Source organism: Oryzias latipes, chromosome 5 (assembly GCF_002234675.1).
Source record: "Oryzias latipes chromosome 5, ASM223467v1".
NCBI lineage: Eukaryota > Metazoa > Chordata > Actinopteri > Beloniformes > Adrianichthyidae > Oryzias > Oryzias latipes.
Window position 1 is genome coordinate 7,605,551 of NC_019863.2, and position 16,098 is coordinate 7,621,648.

Consider the following 16,098-nt stretch of genomic DNA (forward strand, 5'->3'; position numbering starts at 1 on the left):
TTATAGCTAATTTCAAGGTTCATTTTGGGTTAAAATACCAACAAAACAAAAAAAATTCTTATAATGAAAAATTCAACTTCTTCTATTGGCTGATTTTTCCCTTATCTTCTTCTTTCTCTTTCGGCTTTTCCCATCAGGAGTCGCCACAGCGAACAAGTCGCATGGTAAACTTGGCAATGTTTTACACCGGATGCCCTTCCTGATGCAACCCTCTCAAAGCAACCGGGCTTGGGACCAGCACAGAAGTAGAGAAGGGAACAGGGAGCAGCCCGGATTCGAATCCTGGTTTCACGGACGGAAGGCGCCGCAAACCAGCACGAGCTAAACCGGCTCCCTGATATTTTCCCTTATAACAAGGAAAAACTTCTTGTATTCTACATTTTTAATTTGTAATGAGACTGACATTTTTTCCAGTGCTGAAGAGTCAGTTTCTCACCACAAACCTCACCGTACGTCACTGCCTTGCAGGACAACATGTTCAAAGACAGTTTGATTGTGGTTTCTTTTAGTTTGACTTCCTGTCTTTTTTTAAAAGATTTGCTTTAAAATAACGCTCAAAAAATGTAACATTTTATTTCATAACTAAAATAAAGCAGACAGGGGAAAAGAGTCATGTACAGTACAAGAACATGAACAGTTCTGAAATTCAAATGACCATCCCTTTATAACAAACTTCTAAAACAGACACACACAGACCAGGTGAGAAATATTTACACATAAATCAAAATCAAAGAAATCAAACTTTATTTTAAAAAACTTTTCAGAAAGAAGTAAAAAAAATGTTTTAAATAATAAATACCTTGAACAACTTCAAAATCAAAAGCAAAATCAAGCTTTCACAAATAAAATAGTAAAACACACACAAAGACCAATCTCATTTTTAAATTATACGGGATAATGCCCAATAAGCTGTCCGTTGTATTAAATGACAACAACTATGATCACATCTGACGGTTAATTCTGCAAAGTCCATTAATTACTGATAATGGACAGTTCAATGCACAAAATTGTGTTTATATGTCGCCGAATCTTGACTGCAGCGGCTGTAACAAATAGTAACAGCGTAACAAATAGTCCGCTTTTTGTGAGAAAAGCGATCCAAATTGGAAAAAAGAAAAGAATTAAGGACTAAAAACTGGTTAATATGTATTGCTTTTGTAAGTGACCATGAAAAATGCTTCGCGTCGGACGGTTCAGGCTTTCACAAAGTAATAATGCACACTTTAACCCTTACTTACTAAACATCATTTTCTTAATGGAGGATTATGCGTCTAAACTCAGGAATTTGTGAAGGCACATCACTGGCAGTGATCTCCATTGAGACAGAGAGACTTTTAAAACTGAAGAAAGAAAAGGAACACTTCTACAAACAGCTTATCCAGGTATTACTTCAGAAGGAGCGGTGCACAGACTTCATTTATAAGTCAAAGTAATTCATTCACAACAATCTTGGTGCTTTTTTTTCTATGTTACAGTTTGTAAATGGAAGACAAATGTTGAAATGAAATTTGAACTGTTGCCAATCAAATGGTGACTACGCTGCTCTGCAGGGTTCATATGTTTGTAAATCTGACTGATGACGTCAGTGCCTCACCAGCCGTGAACCACCGCACGTCACTGTCTCACAGTACCTCTTTAGGTACTTTTAGCTTAGAAAAATAGACACCCCAAAGTTGTGTCATAATGATAAAGTAGAGACCTCCTTCAAGCCACATGAGTCAAACGTGTTACTTTCTGTGGAGTCATCCGTGGTGATGAGCTGTAGTCCACTCTCTTCCTTCGAAAGGTGAAAGTCACTGATTTTGGCAGTCGGCACTTTCACAGCTGCATCACCTGATGCAGAGAACGGCATGATAAACAATTATTTTCTCAAATTTACATCACAATTCCACAAATGTCCTAAACATTTTTTCTTCTTATTGACATGACCTTTCTTCAAAAAGAATAAATAAACTTTGTAAAGGTTTGACACATTTCTTACTTATCGTTGGCTAAGTGAGTAATTTCAGACATGGCTTTTCAATTTAGAACAAAAATCCTAAATTGTGTGAGGCTGTGCTAACATTTAAAGGATGTTTTAAATTAGTGTAACGTTTCAAATTGTTTTAATTTCGTACTTGCAATGGGCATCCTCCTTTCCTTTGACCAGGTATAAAACACAAAGGCAATGGGGGGGATTGAGACCAAAACAAAGCCAGTGCCCATGATCACAAAAATCCAATATCTTTCAAGATCTGGGGGGAAAATAAAAATCAAATTATAATTTAGTTTAACTAACCGCTTCGTCTTTATGTACTAGATTTTAGAGTAATGCATAAGTCTGAGTGTGAGCATACCTGGTTTGTCCCGTTGAAGATGGTCAGGGAGGCCAGAAGCACTGTGCACATCGACCACAAATTGTTAAGACATTTTTACTAATTCATTCAGTCAAAAAGGTTCTTTTTTAGAATTGATAATGTTTATTTTTTTAAATTCAGTTGTGTAAGTAATTGGTTTGTTAATAGTCAAAATAGTCTTCCCTTTTACTTTCCAGAATGGAGGCATCTATCCATATCAAAAGTGTCATTATTTACATCCTCTTGCTTAGAATTCTTAAAAACACTGAAACGTCATGGTTGGGTTTGTGAAATGGAAACGGATAAAAGCATTTATTAAGTGAATCTATTCTAATTACTATAAATGTGTCAATATGTATATTCAGTTTCATGTCTCCAAGTAAAAATGTGTTCTTTGTTCCTCAAATGACAACCCTAAATAAGCAAGAACACAACACCTTTCCAGCCCATTTGTCATTGTAACTTAATTAATTTACTTTGTTTTTTTTAACCAAAAGACAATCGGAGTGGGACTTTTAAAACACCTGACCCAAAAATGAAGAACATAGGCTAAATTTAAATGCTAAATGCAGTGAAAGAATTAAACAAATCTGTTTTTTAAAACATGCCTGCAAATGCATCAAGAAAAAAGACACAAAACTGACAGATTTTTTTCCAAGTGTTTAGTATTCCTTCATGAAGACAAGCTTCTGTTCTTTATCTGTCTTTTAAGAGCTCGTTACAAAAAAAAATCCTTTACATCTTCCGGCATGATAATATTCCTTTTCAGATGAGATCCCAGAAAAAAGCCAGCTTGTCCTAATAGTACACAGCAGTATTGAGGAAATTTACTGAAGTGCATTTAAAATAAAGATAGCACAGAAAACATTCAACTAGATGAGATAGATAGGGTCGTAAAGAAGTGCATTTTTTTTCTGGGTGATAAAAATGACTATTTTTTTCATACATATCAAATTAAAAAAAAAGATAAAAAGAAAACAGAATAAGTATGTTTAGAAAAGCCCTTACCGTCTCTGGCTTTTGCACTTTTTCTCACTTGAGTCAAAGTGTTCATGTTCGGAGCATTTTGGTTCACAATAGTAGCTGTATTTCACCAGTTTTGGAGTTTCTTCTGAATTCACTGCAAAGATACAGAAGATACTGGAATGAGACTTCTTTTTTTCCATGGCAACATGAGGGTTTTACATATAAGACATTAGCCTACGTCTGTGGGGAAATTGATCAATTTGTTTCCCAGTTACTTCCACAAATAATAAAGAAACAAACGTATGCATTTACAAGTCATTGAAGTCACCATAAAGATCAGAAAATGTCGTTGATAAAGTTTCAAACATGTTCATTCTTACCTTTCCTTCTCACTTCCTCCCCTTCGGTGCATTTGTTTTCCTCACAAACAGAGCACTCATCGTTGGAGCACAGGAAACCGGGCGAACAATCACACTTTCCATTTGTGGTTGTTGTGCAATTCTCAGAATACACTGTTAACAGACAGAAATTGAATGCACATATAATGTCTTTGAGCATTTACAACTGGGTTAAATGGCTTGTCAGCATCTTTTCTTTTACCTTGTTGACACGACTGGCATCGATTACAGACGTCAAAGTTGTTGGGTTTATCTGCATAGTAGCCCTCGTTGCAGGGTTTGCAGACTGTCCTTTGGCTCTTGGAGCAAAAGTGCTCCATGTAATGACCTTAAATGAAAATAAACAAACAATACCAATGAGACACAAGCTGTGAGAATCCTCACTTTGGCTTATTTCTCAAATAAAAAAAATTGGATGAAAAAAAGAGACATCAATAGATTTAAACACTTAAAAAGTTAAAGAGATATTCCATTCTGAGGTTTTTACCTGGGGGGCAAAAGTCGCAGCACAGGCCATTGTTCCAAAACTGATTTTTGAGGCATGGTGTGGCTCCCACTATAGTCCAAATGCACAGCTGACGCAGTGTTAAAAATGCCACAGACAGGTTGAGACTTATCATTGTAATCAGTGCAATTCTTTTGTCTTTGGGGTTTTATACTGATTTGACGTCACCGTCGTCTTGGTTTTTCCTAGCCACCCTATAACATGAAACCTCTGGTTAAGTCAGGAAGTGACAGACCACTGGCGACAACTGTAACATAGCAAACCAATCACATTGCAGTGTATGAGGAATGATTTCTGTTCAACGTTTTCAGTTCTTGTTCATTACACCTGCAAATCTATTTCATTCGGTTTTGTTGTCACATCTTTAGTTTGAATCTTCTTGCTACTTTCTTTAGCAAGTAAATGACATCTATCTATCTGTCTGTCTATCTATCTATCTATCTATCTATCTATCTATCTATCTATCTATCTATCTATCTATCTATCTATCTATCTATCTATCTATCTATCTATCTATCTATCTATCTATCTATCTATCTATCTATCTATCTATCTATCTATCTATCTATCTATCTATCTATCTATCTATCTATCTATCTATCTATCTATCTGTATATCTATCTATCTATCTATCTATCTATCTATCTATCTATCTATCTATCTATCTATCTATCTATCTATCTATCTATCTATCTATCTGTATATCTGTCTATCCGTCCGTCCGTCCGTCTGTCTTTCAATCAATAAAATCCTATGAAATATTGGATGTCTAAGTGTAAATTAAAAAAAAATTGATCAATCTGACAGACAGCCAAATATCTACCATTGATGCCAGAATTTATGGTTTAAAACGGAACCACATGTTACACAATTAAACCGAATCAAAGGGGAGTGAAACGTTGCATCCCTACTGCATATCAGTATTTTTCTATGAAAGCGTCACACACTTAATTTAGGAAGGATTTCTTATTGATAGTTTGGTTTTTCGTCATTTGTCATCGTCGTCTTATTGAATAAACAAAAAAAATTTTTTTCTATTTTTTGGTTGTTGACTAACTTACTATCTAACAATTACGTAGGTAGGGACAGTCATGAACCACGTGACCGCTTGATTCTTGATGATCGGCTTCACAGTTTTTCAAAGACAGTCACTTCTTTTGATGGTGCTCAAGCAGACATCAAGCAGACCTGTTGGTGGTGTGGTGACGAACACTATGCATTTCCATTGACGTAACCCAGTAGTTAGAGGAATTTCTCCCAACCACAACTGTAGCAGGAGTGGGTGGCGTCTTATGGGGGTTATATTAGAGGCAACCGACGGCTTAAAGTCAAAAGTTTTTACTTGTTGCAGGTGAGTATTTTACTTGCAGTCGCAGTTTGTGTGCTATGAAGAGCTGCATAAAGAGTGTACTTTGTCTCACGCTGAGTGAGAGCGACTGAAGAGAATATTTGCTGAATTCTGGACTTTTGTTGTGATTGGGATATGTTGGCATAAATGTAACACATCAAAGCAAAGAAAGCTAAGATAAAAATTTATTAAATAGTATATATTTGTTTTCAAGGTGTTGCATAGATCAATGATTTTATTTTGAGAGTCTAGTTGCTAAACTGGATACCCTTACAAAAGGTGTATGCACGATGTCCGACGTCTACTCTTTAATGAGTAAAGGTGTAGTAAAAGGGTTGTGAAGTGAAAGTAAAAACACAAAAATACAAACATTTCACACAAAATAAAACAGAAACATTTTATTTTGGTTTATTGTAATTTTAATGTCTCCATAAAACAATAGATAAATTGACAAGCAGATGTAAAACTTTTAAAAACGCCAGTCTGTGCTTTGCATCGTTAGATAAGCAGCTGGGTTTGCATTGCAAACCCTACAAGTGACTGCATTTCTTTAAAACCACACTTCTACTTCCTGATTCTTCACATTCAGAGTAAATCTTTACTGGGGCCTCTGTGCAGTTTTCTTTCTGTCACTGTTTTTTTTTTCTTCAGCAAAACCAGCAGATGGAGTAAAAGATTACATAAACACTAATGCACTGCTAACAAAAATGATATTTAACATAGGAAGAATACTACAAGAAACACTTTTTCTACAGCCTGAGTAACTTTTACATCAGTTCATTTAAAGCGATAGTGAGAGATAAATACCAGTTAATGTATTTCTACATTGTTATTACTATTGTTTTTTTCATCTAAATCCTTTTAAAGGAAAAACAACGCTTAATTTTGGGAACAAAGTGAAAGAAAACAGTTTGATCCAAGCGAGGCATTAAACTCAGCCAAGTGAGCAGCTTTATGCTGGGTGCATGGTTTGTTTCTCAGTGAAATGTAAATGAGGAGAGGCGATGCGAGGATGCTTTCACAACTCCTCTGACTGTCTGTTCCTGACAAACACCTGCTATAAACAACCAAGAAAAGTCCTCACATTTACTAAATCAATCTTTCCAAAGGGCAAAAGCAAGAAATGTAAGAAGGCTTCTCTCACCAGCAGAATATAGACACGTTTATCTCCACAAGGGAATTCCCCCAACCCCACAGAAAACATGTTTACTTGACTTTTTTCCCTCTGAACCTGAGCAAAAAGCCAAAGAAAAGGAGACATTTTTACAACAAAAAGCTAACACTGAGATTAAATCACATTTTAAGTAGATTCCAAGGTAATAGAAGGTGTATAAAATCTCAGGATACATAAATGTTGAAACATTTAGGCAGGATAGCATTGGTACTTTTGTCTTAAGTCACAGTACACAAAAGGACAAATTAAAATGTCAAATTTGCATATGTTGGTAAAAGTCATTTAAGAGAATGAGAACACATGCTATTGTGCAAATGTTTAAAAAGTGAGGTATGTCGTTCTTTTTTGGCACTTTCTCTATTATTATATTCCAACAGAACAAAATGAAAGTCAAATATTGACCACATGGCTGCAAAAGTAGTCGCGGTACACAACAAAGTACATGTCTCACATAAAAACAAAGAACACAAAGAAAACTGTACAAACTTCTCAGAAGAAATCATCTGACCTGTCATTTCTCAGCATTTTGATGACACAGTCACACAAAAGAAATGATTTGCATCAAGGCTCTGGATTCAAGTGGAGGGAGGAATCGATGCCATCACCACTTTCCTTGACTGGTTTACAGAATGAGTCCTCCTCCACTGCAAACAAAGATGAAGTCATGGTAAGTTTGGACGAATACAGATAAGTGTCAAACTTTCAGTCCCAATAGCCTCTTTTTTTCCAGCACCTTTAAAGCTACAAAAATGTGAATGGAGCTGGCGCAGAACATTTAATGTCATGGATAAGAGCAGAACCAAAATTGATCCATTGATCAGCATTTGTAAATTCCAATAATGATTAATTGACTTAATCAATGAATAGGTTCATATTCCTACAATCCAACCAAATCGATCTGTCTGAGGCAAGTTTTTAATCGAATTAAATGGACCCACGCCATTATAAAATCCTTTACGTAATTAAATAAACTGAATACAATCACTACTGTATTAGAAAATACCATTTGGATTGAGTCACAGTAGGTTATTTTTACTATAATATAAAAACGACTAAGTGCCATCACAGCAGACAACGCACACGTGATGACAGCAACATTAAATTAAATCGAATTTTTGGCCTAAGATGTTTTGGATCCATTTTAGGTCAGAGAATCAAATCGCGTTGGATCGTTCAAGATGAACCAACAACAAATCAGCAACCACAAAATGTGATCTGAATCAAATTGTTGTTAAACCCAAATTAGAACACATTTGTGTTACATTTATTGTGTTTCAGTGATGTTTCAGGTGAGGCTCAGTCCTGCAGGATCTGGATAGGCTTCTTACAAAATGAAGCAGATGTTTCTGCCCGGCAAACCTGTGCAGCTTTTGACCTTTCTGGCATGATAATATATCGTGGTGCTGGAATTAAATCAGACTGTGCGAACATGCAGAGCAAACATACTGTGCGGTGCTCCTTTTTTCTTCCAACAAGGCGTGAAATGCAGCTTGCAGGTCACAGCAGAGAGGAGGAGCAGCCCAGCAATTCCAATCATGAGGAGACCCAAACCTGGTTAAAAACAACAACAAACAACTATTGAACTACAGCTCATGTAAGAAGAATTTTTATTCTGAGGAGAGAAAATGAAATTTAGAGGGCAGCTGGTGTTTTACCAAAGTGGTTTTCACTACTTGTGTTTGAAGGGGGCTGTCCTTTGGGCTCTTTTGGTAGTGGACTTGTTGTGGTAGTGATAACGGGACGCGTCTTTGGCGTCCGAGTCCCCCTCTGCTGCTGGCGGGGGGTTACGAGCGTGACAGAAGCAGCTCTTTTAGAAGTGGAAGTTGATGCGATTGTCAGCTCACTTTTTTCTTTACAGACAGCATCAGAGGTTGGGGTTCCAGGAACCTTCACTCCTGCGTCTTTGCAGCTGAAACGAGTATAAAAAGTAACAGCTGTCAATGTAAACATCTTTTTTCATGAAAAAAAGAATACAAGGTAGTGAATCTTAGAGATACTATGATCATACTCAGTCATTTTTTTGCAGGGTTTGTCATAATCTGGGTTAAAATGTCCTGGGGGGCATTCTGAACACACCATTTGGTCACCTGATGGGAGATTATGTGTAAGATTTATTTGAAAACACAAGTTGAAAATTGAAAAGCATCTGTTTTCTGACTTCAGTACCTCTTTTTGTTAGACCAAATCCTTTGTTACACTGGCAAATAGAATAATCTGATGCTAAGAAGGAAAATCCGTCACGACACTGGCATTTTGTATTTTTTACAGGGGTGCACTTTTCTTGCACAAAACTTCCTGATTCTACAAAACAAGGGAAAAAAAGAAAGAGCTGATTATTTCCTTAAGAGCAGAACATGAAAATCAACTTCTTTTGTTTGGTTTTCCTTTAAAACTGTAAAAACAGCAAAAGTTTTACCTGTTTCACAACCTAAACAGGGATTGCATTTAGACTGCATTTTTTCTGGCTGGAAATATCCTTCTTTGCAGGGTTTACAGACACGCTTTCTTCCCTCAAAAGTAACCCAGTGGCCTTCATGATAAAGTCAGGAGCACAATTTAATTATACCAACACAAAGTACATCAAAATGAAATAGCAAAGGGAAAAAAAAGAAGATTTGGAAGAAAATTCTGAGAAAAAAAGGACCCTGCTTTACCTGGATCGCAGTCGACGGCATTCGTGTCAGTCGGGACTCCGTTTAGGACCAGAAAAAGAATGAATGGCGTGTACAGAAGCATTGTCGTTCTTCTTAATGAACAGAGTCACGCTGATCTGGAGTGAGGCGCCACAGAATGAGAGTAACATTGGGGTGCCACCACTGTTTCACTGTTTAAACACACCCACACGTGCTTTGACAACTCAATCTCATTCTGTCTGAAGTGTGTCACCAATGCTGAGGAAGCAAAGTTTGCAAGCACTCATACCATCTGTTTGGAAAAAAAACTTTATTTGGTTAAAGATTTAAAGTCTGAAGAATTTAAAAAGTTGATTTAAATGTGAAATCTTGTGAAGGTGAAAACAATTGATCACTAAAACGTGCTGAGTTTACTTCTGCATGAGGTTTTCCTCCTAATCTCCCATTTAGAAGGAATTTTCTTCTCCGCTGTTGCTCATTGCTTGCTCAGAAGTACAGAGATTACACCAAAGGTCCTTCACTGCAAAAAGAGGCAGCCTAAAACAGGAAAAGAGCACTAATTTAAGAAGAAAACCACTAGAAAGTAGTACAATGATTCGTATATGCCATGTCATTTTTACTTTACAAGAAATCTTATAATAAAATATCAAAATCTAAAACAAGGAGTCCTTCACAAGCAGTCAAAAAAGCAATAATAAGCTAAAAAGGTAATTGTTCAATAGAATTTCTTCTAATTGAATGTTCTACAGTCTAATAATAAATATTTTTTGCTTGTTCTAAAAAATTGATTTGTATTTTTGGAGTTATTATTGTAAGTAACTATAGAAATTCATTAAATTTAGTTCATTTTGATAACAGTGACAAAAAGATAGTCTAATAGGTGGAAATAAATTTTAGAGCAAAATGTGAACAGAATAAGAAAACAATCAAGTTGGCCCATCTTAATAAATCTTCTAAAAGTAGCACCTAGTCTCAGCACACAAATCTAAATTTTTGTTTCAAAAATTTTAACGATGAATTCCAGTCTCTCTTTTTTAATCTGTATAAATGTATAAAAAATAACATCCTTGAAATTGAATCAAAAATGCAATTTGATTTTTTGAGTCTTAAACCAAATCTTTCTATCATAAAAAGTTTGGAGCAAAATGATTTTGACTCATTTTAATAAAAACTTCCTTAGTTTTTGATCCTAGCTCCTAATGAGACAATAAAAAAGTCTCAATTGTGCCGATTTTTAAGAAAAGCTGGGTGTAGAGCAAAAATTAGTTAAAGCAGCTTCCAACCTGGTAAAATATCTTGAATGTCTAAAATCAAAGTTTTAAATCTTTGAAAGCATCAAATATTTTTGCCCTGTAATCTGTTGTAGACTTAGGCTTTTGTTTTTATCCAATTCAAGCATTCATTAAAACGATCTGGACAGAAATGGATCGTAAAAATCACAATACTTCAATTTTGGTTTAATGTTTTTTTTGCATTAAAAATGCATTTAAAAAACTAAGTCCAGATGACAGCCCCTAAACCTACTACTGTAATGGAATCAACCTGGATGAATGAAAGTCTTAGACTTGTTTTTTGCAGTTTGTGAGATTAGATCGCCGTGTTTCCACAGGATATGTGGTTTTAACCTATGTTTCTTCCAGCGGTACAAAACATCTGTGAGCTCCAGACTGAAAAAAGGGGATTTTTCTTAACACTGTGGCACTGCTTGAGATCGACTGCTTTCAAGATCTCAGATAAACCGGATGAGTCAGGGTCTGTGGGGCAAATAGACGATTAACTGATTCCATGAGGGAAGAGTTTGACTTTCTTTTTTAAATCTTAAAGAAAATATAACAGAGATTGAGTACTGCTCCAAGGACAGTCCTCCTCTCCACAACCCCCCCCCCCCCCCCCCCCCCCCCACAGAAGACCACATGAGTGAATCAACACCTGTTAACCATTTGTGGTTTTTAGTTTCATTAAAACATGTTTTTTTTTTTTAATAAGTACACAATGTAATGCTAAAGCTAACTGACCGATTTTAAGGAAGCTGGTATTTAAAAATTAGCCGCACTGCCGGATTGGGCAGTTTCCAGCCCAATAGTGGGGGGTTTTATTCTAACTTTATTGGCCAAAAACAGCTTTAGGTGGAGAGACATCGTTTATGGAGGGGTCAGGATCGGTTTGGGAGCTTTTATTTCGTGGTTTAAATACGTCTCAAGCAGGAATGTGCGGGAGGGGAAGACAGGTGAGCAGTGCTTCACGAGTGTGTGGCCTTGCTACGTGGCAACAGGACGTACCCCCACCCCAGTTTTGCCCAACAGTAGCTGCATTTGCACCAACAGGGATTCAGTAGGTTCCCAAAATGGATGCAAATAAGTCAAATTTCTGTGTTAAAGACTCACTCCAATGAAAATTGTGTTTTTTAACACGCTCTTGTGGCATTCTTCTCATGATGAAGGACATATATATATAGAAAATGAAGCGTACCATTCCATTTCTGATTATTTCTTTTATTCAAATTGTTGTGAGTCATGTGGAGACAAAAAATGCTGTTGGAATTAGCTGGCCACAAACTCCCAGCTCCTTTTCATTCTGATGCATTCACTTGAAGACAAATAGATTCACGTCTTACTTTTCCTCATCTGAGCTGGTCTCTGCCTCCAAACTGTACGGCTGTATAGCTCCAGTATTGCTCACCATTTTGGTTGGACCAGTAGTGTGATGTTGGGGATTGTGTGTAAACAAATGGTTGATGGGAATTGAAGGCAGGCTTACTTTGTGCCAACGGTTCCACCCACAACTCAAAAAATAATTGGAGTGGGACTTTTGTGAACAATATTTCAGAGAACTGGTTACTCTGTGTATGTGGAAAATGTTTCACATCTTTGAGTTCATACCATAAAAAATGGGAGCAATAACAAAAGTGGTGCGTTTATATTTTTGGTCAGTGTATGTATTGTACCGAGTGAATTGTTGACATTGATGATCAATTGTCTCCTCTTAAGGTTGCATCAACTAAAAGAAAAAACTTTTTTTTAATAAAGATGTAAACATATTTTTGTACTATGAAGTATACATGATTACTTGATTTTGGTCTTGACTGGTAAATGTTTACAGTTCTGTGTTAATTGAATTCATTTAAGCTATTTTTTTTAACACAAGTGGATTATTACAAGACAATTTTTAGAAACTATTTGAATAAAGTTATTTTTAACATGCTTGTTATTATTTCGCTAAACTGTTTCTCGGAAAAAAAATACCGTAGGTGAACTGCTTTTCAGATGTCGGAAAGCGTTTCTGTTGAATCGCCAGTAAGAAAAGGACTTACACATGGAAACAACCACATCTGCGGTGCATCTGCACATTGCCCACACACACCTCCCTTAAATCTGCTGTTGAACGCTTCGGTTGACTTTGGGGAAAAAACATGAAAACCTTTTGCCAAAAAAAAAGTAAATGTTATTTTTACATTTTCAGAATGTCCATTTAACGGTTGGCAACGGTCGTACAGGTCACGAATTCTTTTGACATACTTGTGGAGAAACCTTAAATAGTGTTTGGGAGTAACTAATGTGATGACTCAGTTTCAGCTGAGTTAGAAAGCCAAAGGAAAGTAGGTCATCAAAGGCCTTTGTTTTGCGTCAAAAGCAAATCAACCGGCCTGGATTTACTTGGAAAATAATGTTTTCTCCAGTATTTTTTTTATTGTTGGATAGCAACTTTAAGGATTCGTTTTGATCTTGTTTTTCTTGGTACACCTGCTAAATTGTAATGCTGCTACAGAAACAGCTGTGATTACACCAGAGCAGTACCGGGGACCAGGATGAGTCCTCCCTTTACAGGCCAGCTGTTAAACCCATCTAGATCTAAAGTCAGATTGTGATTTTATGCAGTACCTAACTGTAAGCTTTTAAACCAACTAAATCAAATTCAAACTTTATTTATGAAGCACTTCCTCATGCAGCAGAAACACAAAGCGCTTTACAGGTTAAAAACAATTACAAATGAAATTATAAAACACCCAGAATGCCCTCAAACCTTTCCAACCCCTCACACTCAACAAAAAGAGACATAAAATGAAATAAAAAAACAACGTGGAATGACACTACAAAAAACATGAGGAATGGGAGGAAGCTCAAGGGGGAATTTATAACACAAAAAAGTCAGTTGATGATCATCTTTGTCTGAAAAGGACTGGAGCAGAACACAAAATATAATTTCACATCACATCTGCCATGTGATCTGACCTGACACCTGACTACATGATCCCTTTTGTTCGCAAAAACAAGAACAACGCTCCTTCTAAAGGAAGTGGTGTCTAGATTTCACTGCAAGATAATCTATGTTGCATCAAAAGGTGCTCTCTGCTTTGCTCTATATTTTAGATTTTTCTTTTGAGTGAGGGTAAAAGTTGTGGATTGGTTTGCTTTCTAGCTTTGTCAGTGACTTAGAGAAGAATATAAATTAGATTGGGTCTGATGCGTAACAAAGAATGTGCATCTGGATATTAAGGTCAAAGGCATACAGGTATCAAGTTCTCTATCTGGTCTGTGATTTCTATTATTTCAAAGTAGAAAGCTTAATTTTCATATTCATCTATTAAACTGACTAATGCTCTGTTGCTCCTTATTGTGCTTTCAGTTTAAAATATATTCAGTATTAAGAATTATGAAACTATATCACCCCTCATTTAAATTTAAAATACATCGGTCACTTAAATTATGCTCTACTTCTGCAGGTATTGCCATGAAAATTTAGCATAAAAATAATACCGAAGTCATGAATTGGATTACCATTGTGAGAGTAATATTGTGAGATGTTGCAATACACCCTTTGTTATGTCGACGGGTTGCATGGTGCAGGACCCAAATGCAGAGACGGAGGCAGGGTTTTCCAAAAAACACGGGATTTTTGACAAAACAAAAGGCGCTGGCAAGTAGGAAAACCAAACAACCAACTGCCGGGGGACACAATGAAACACTGTAGCCGCCAGTATGGACTAGCAACAAGGAAGGCAGAGACAAGACATTTATACAAACAGGACAGATGAGACACAGGGGAAAACGATAAAGGGAGATTGGAACAGGGAAGTAAAACTCAAACTAAGACAGGCAGGAAGAAACCTTCAAAATACGACAGGAAGTTGAATTAAAGGAAAACAGAACCCAAAGTGCAACGCCCTTAGACAATGTTAAACTATGTTTACAAGCTTTAATCCGGAACAGGAAAGTCCCCTTGACGGTAATCTGAATATAGACCAGACGCAAGGTTCAGAACTCGATCCGGACCAAATTTAGCTAATTCTGTCGGTTTTCCCAGTCGGAATATACCCGAAGGACACAGTCTGAAAACCCCCTAAGGGTCTATTCAGACTGGACACATTTTATTTGCTTAAAGTGAAACAGATTTTATTTTCCCCCGATAATCCAGAACAAATTTTCAATTTGAAAACACCCAAGTGGACCCTGGTGCGGGACCAGAAACCGCTCTCGGACCCATCTTTGGAGGTGGTCTCGGTTTGTTTCCCAAAGGACTGATCTTCGGTTCGCTCTGAGACTCCTCAGTCTGAATACTACCTGTTCCCAGAGCAGAGCAGCTGAACCAAAACGGCCACCGTGGCCGATGTAAACAGAGTAGGAATGCAGGAACTGATGAGCCACGGACAAATATAAAGCAACAATTGTCATATTATCAAACAGAAAAAAAAGAGTTCATCTGTTTATTTGTTTGAACGTTTAGTTTAACACTTCTGAAAATGCTTCTTACATGCTTTTCTGTGTCAACAGCTGCTGCTATGACATCATCCTTAAAGCTACCTGGTAGCTGCTAATAAATTGTCTTAAAATAATGCCAACACAGAGACTCATTGAAATGTGGTCATATAAATACATTCTCTATGTTTAACATGATACAAATTGCTTTTCACTGTTTAACAACAGTCTATAAGGCATAAACTCTTATCCTCGTACCTTCTTAGTTGGCTTCTTGCCAGTAACCAGCCTGCAACATGTTTACACCTAAGCAAGAAAGCGAATAAAAAGTGTGGAACCTGACGTTGATACAGGGGTTTAAAATTGTGAGTGAAATTCAAAATGTGAATAAACTGAAAGTGCAGGACTTCCATAATTTTTGCCCTGCCCTAGTAATCCCTGACCAATGAGTGAAGACATCTTTAGTCACATGGTTTTGTTTACAAGCTTAAATCCAGAACAGGAAAGTCCCCTTGACAGCAGTCTGCATTCAGACCAAACACAGACCAAACAGAACACTTACAGTACCAGAACATGGCCAAAAACATAAAAACTAAACTAAACAGAACCCTTATAAGACTGAATGTCAACCTGCTGGTGTTTTCTATCTTATCTACTTTCTCAATTAACTGTAGATGGTTTCAACCAAAACGTTGTCACTAAATGGTCTGTTACATTTGCAGACTGTTCAAAGTTTTTGTCTGTGAACATATAAGTAAATGTAGAAAAAGAAGATATTGAACTATATATCTATGGATTTTTGATTCCAGAGTTGTAAAGGAGTCAAGAGGAAAAGCAAAAGCTTTTAAGAAAAAATAAATGCTTTAATGTATTTTGTTGTTTTTATTTCAATAATCTTTAGAAGCTGTTAATCAATTCATATCAAATACAGGATAATTACTCTGTAACAGTCAAGGGGGTGGAGTAGCTCTTTAAGGTGTCCTTTAATGATGAGGTCATCAGTTTCTTCCTCGACATGCTGACTGTACCAACTTTTTTGTGATTG

At 36.6% G+C, this 16,098-nt stretch overlaps 2 protein-coding genes across 4 annotated transcripts; both read right to left on the reverse strand.

Annotated features, from left to right (window-relative positions):
- Positions 1-548: 548 nt before the first annotated feature.
- LOC105357514 (tumor necrosis factor receptor superfamily member 3) lies at positions 549-4,497 on the reverse strand. Its single transcript, XM_011492625.3, has 7 exons — positions 4,188-4,497; positions 3,903-4,028; positions 3,683-3,814; positions 3,345-3,456; positions 2,337-2,377; positions 2,118-2,234; positions 549-1,833 (listed from the first exon to the last, which is right to left on the reverse strand). The coding sequence occupies exons 1-7, from the start codon at positions 4,318-4,320 to the stop codon at positions 1,679-1,681; spliced, it is 816 nt and encodes a 271-aa protein (XP_011490927.2). The 5' UTR covers positions 4,321-4,497; the 3' UTR covers positions 549-1,678.
- Positions 4,498-5,936: 1,439 nt separating this feature from the next.
- Positions 5,937-15,434, reverse strand: LOC105357515 (tumor necrosis factor receptor superfamily member 4). 3 transcript variants are annotated; one of them, XR_911425.3, is made up of 8 exons: positions 9,382-11,230; positions 9,144-9,257; positions 8,894-9,028; positions 8,736-8,814; positions 8,383-8,636; positions 8,174-8,278; positions 7,236-7,371; positions 5,937-6,784 (listed from the first exon to the last, which is right to left on the reverse strand). XR_911425.3 is itself a non-coding variant. In XM_023954837.1 (8 exons), exons 2-8 carry the CDS (start codon positions 9,461-9,463, stop codon positions 7,289-7,291), a joined length of 852 nt encoding a protein of 283 aa, XP_023810605.1. In that variant the 5' UTR covers positions 9,464-9,497; positions 15,312-15,434; the 3' UTR covers positions 5,937-7,288. The 3 variants fall into 3 exon arrangements, 2 of the variants coding, with proteins under 2 accessions (XP_023810605.1, XP_011490928.1); XM_023954837.1 differs by adding an exon at positions 15,312-15,434 and having other exon boundaries at positions 5,937-7,371; positions 9,382-9,497; XM_011492626.3 differs by having other exon boundaries at positions 5,937-7,371.
- Positions 15,435-16,098: the final 664 nt, after the last annotated feature.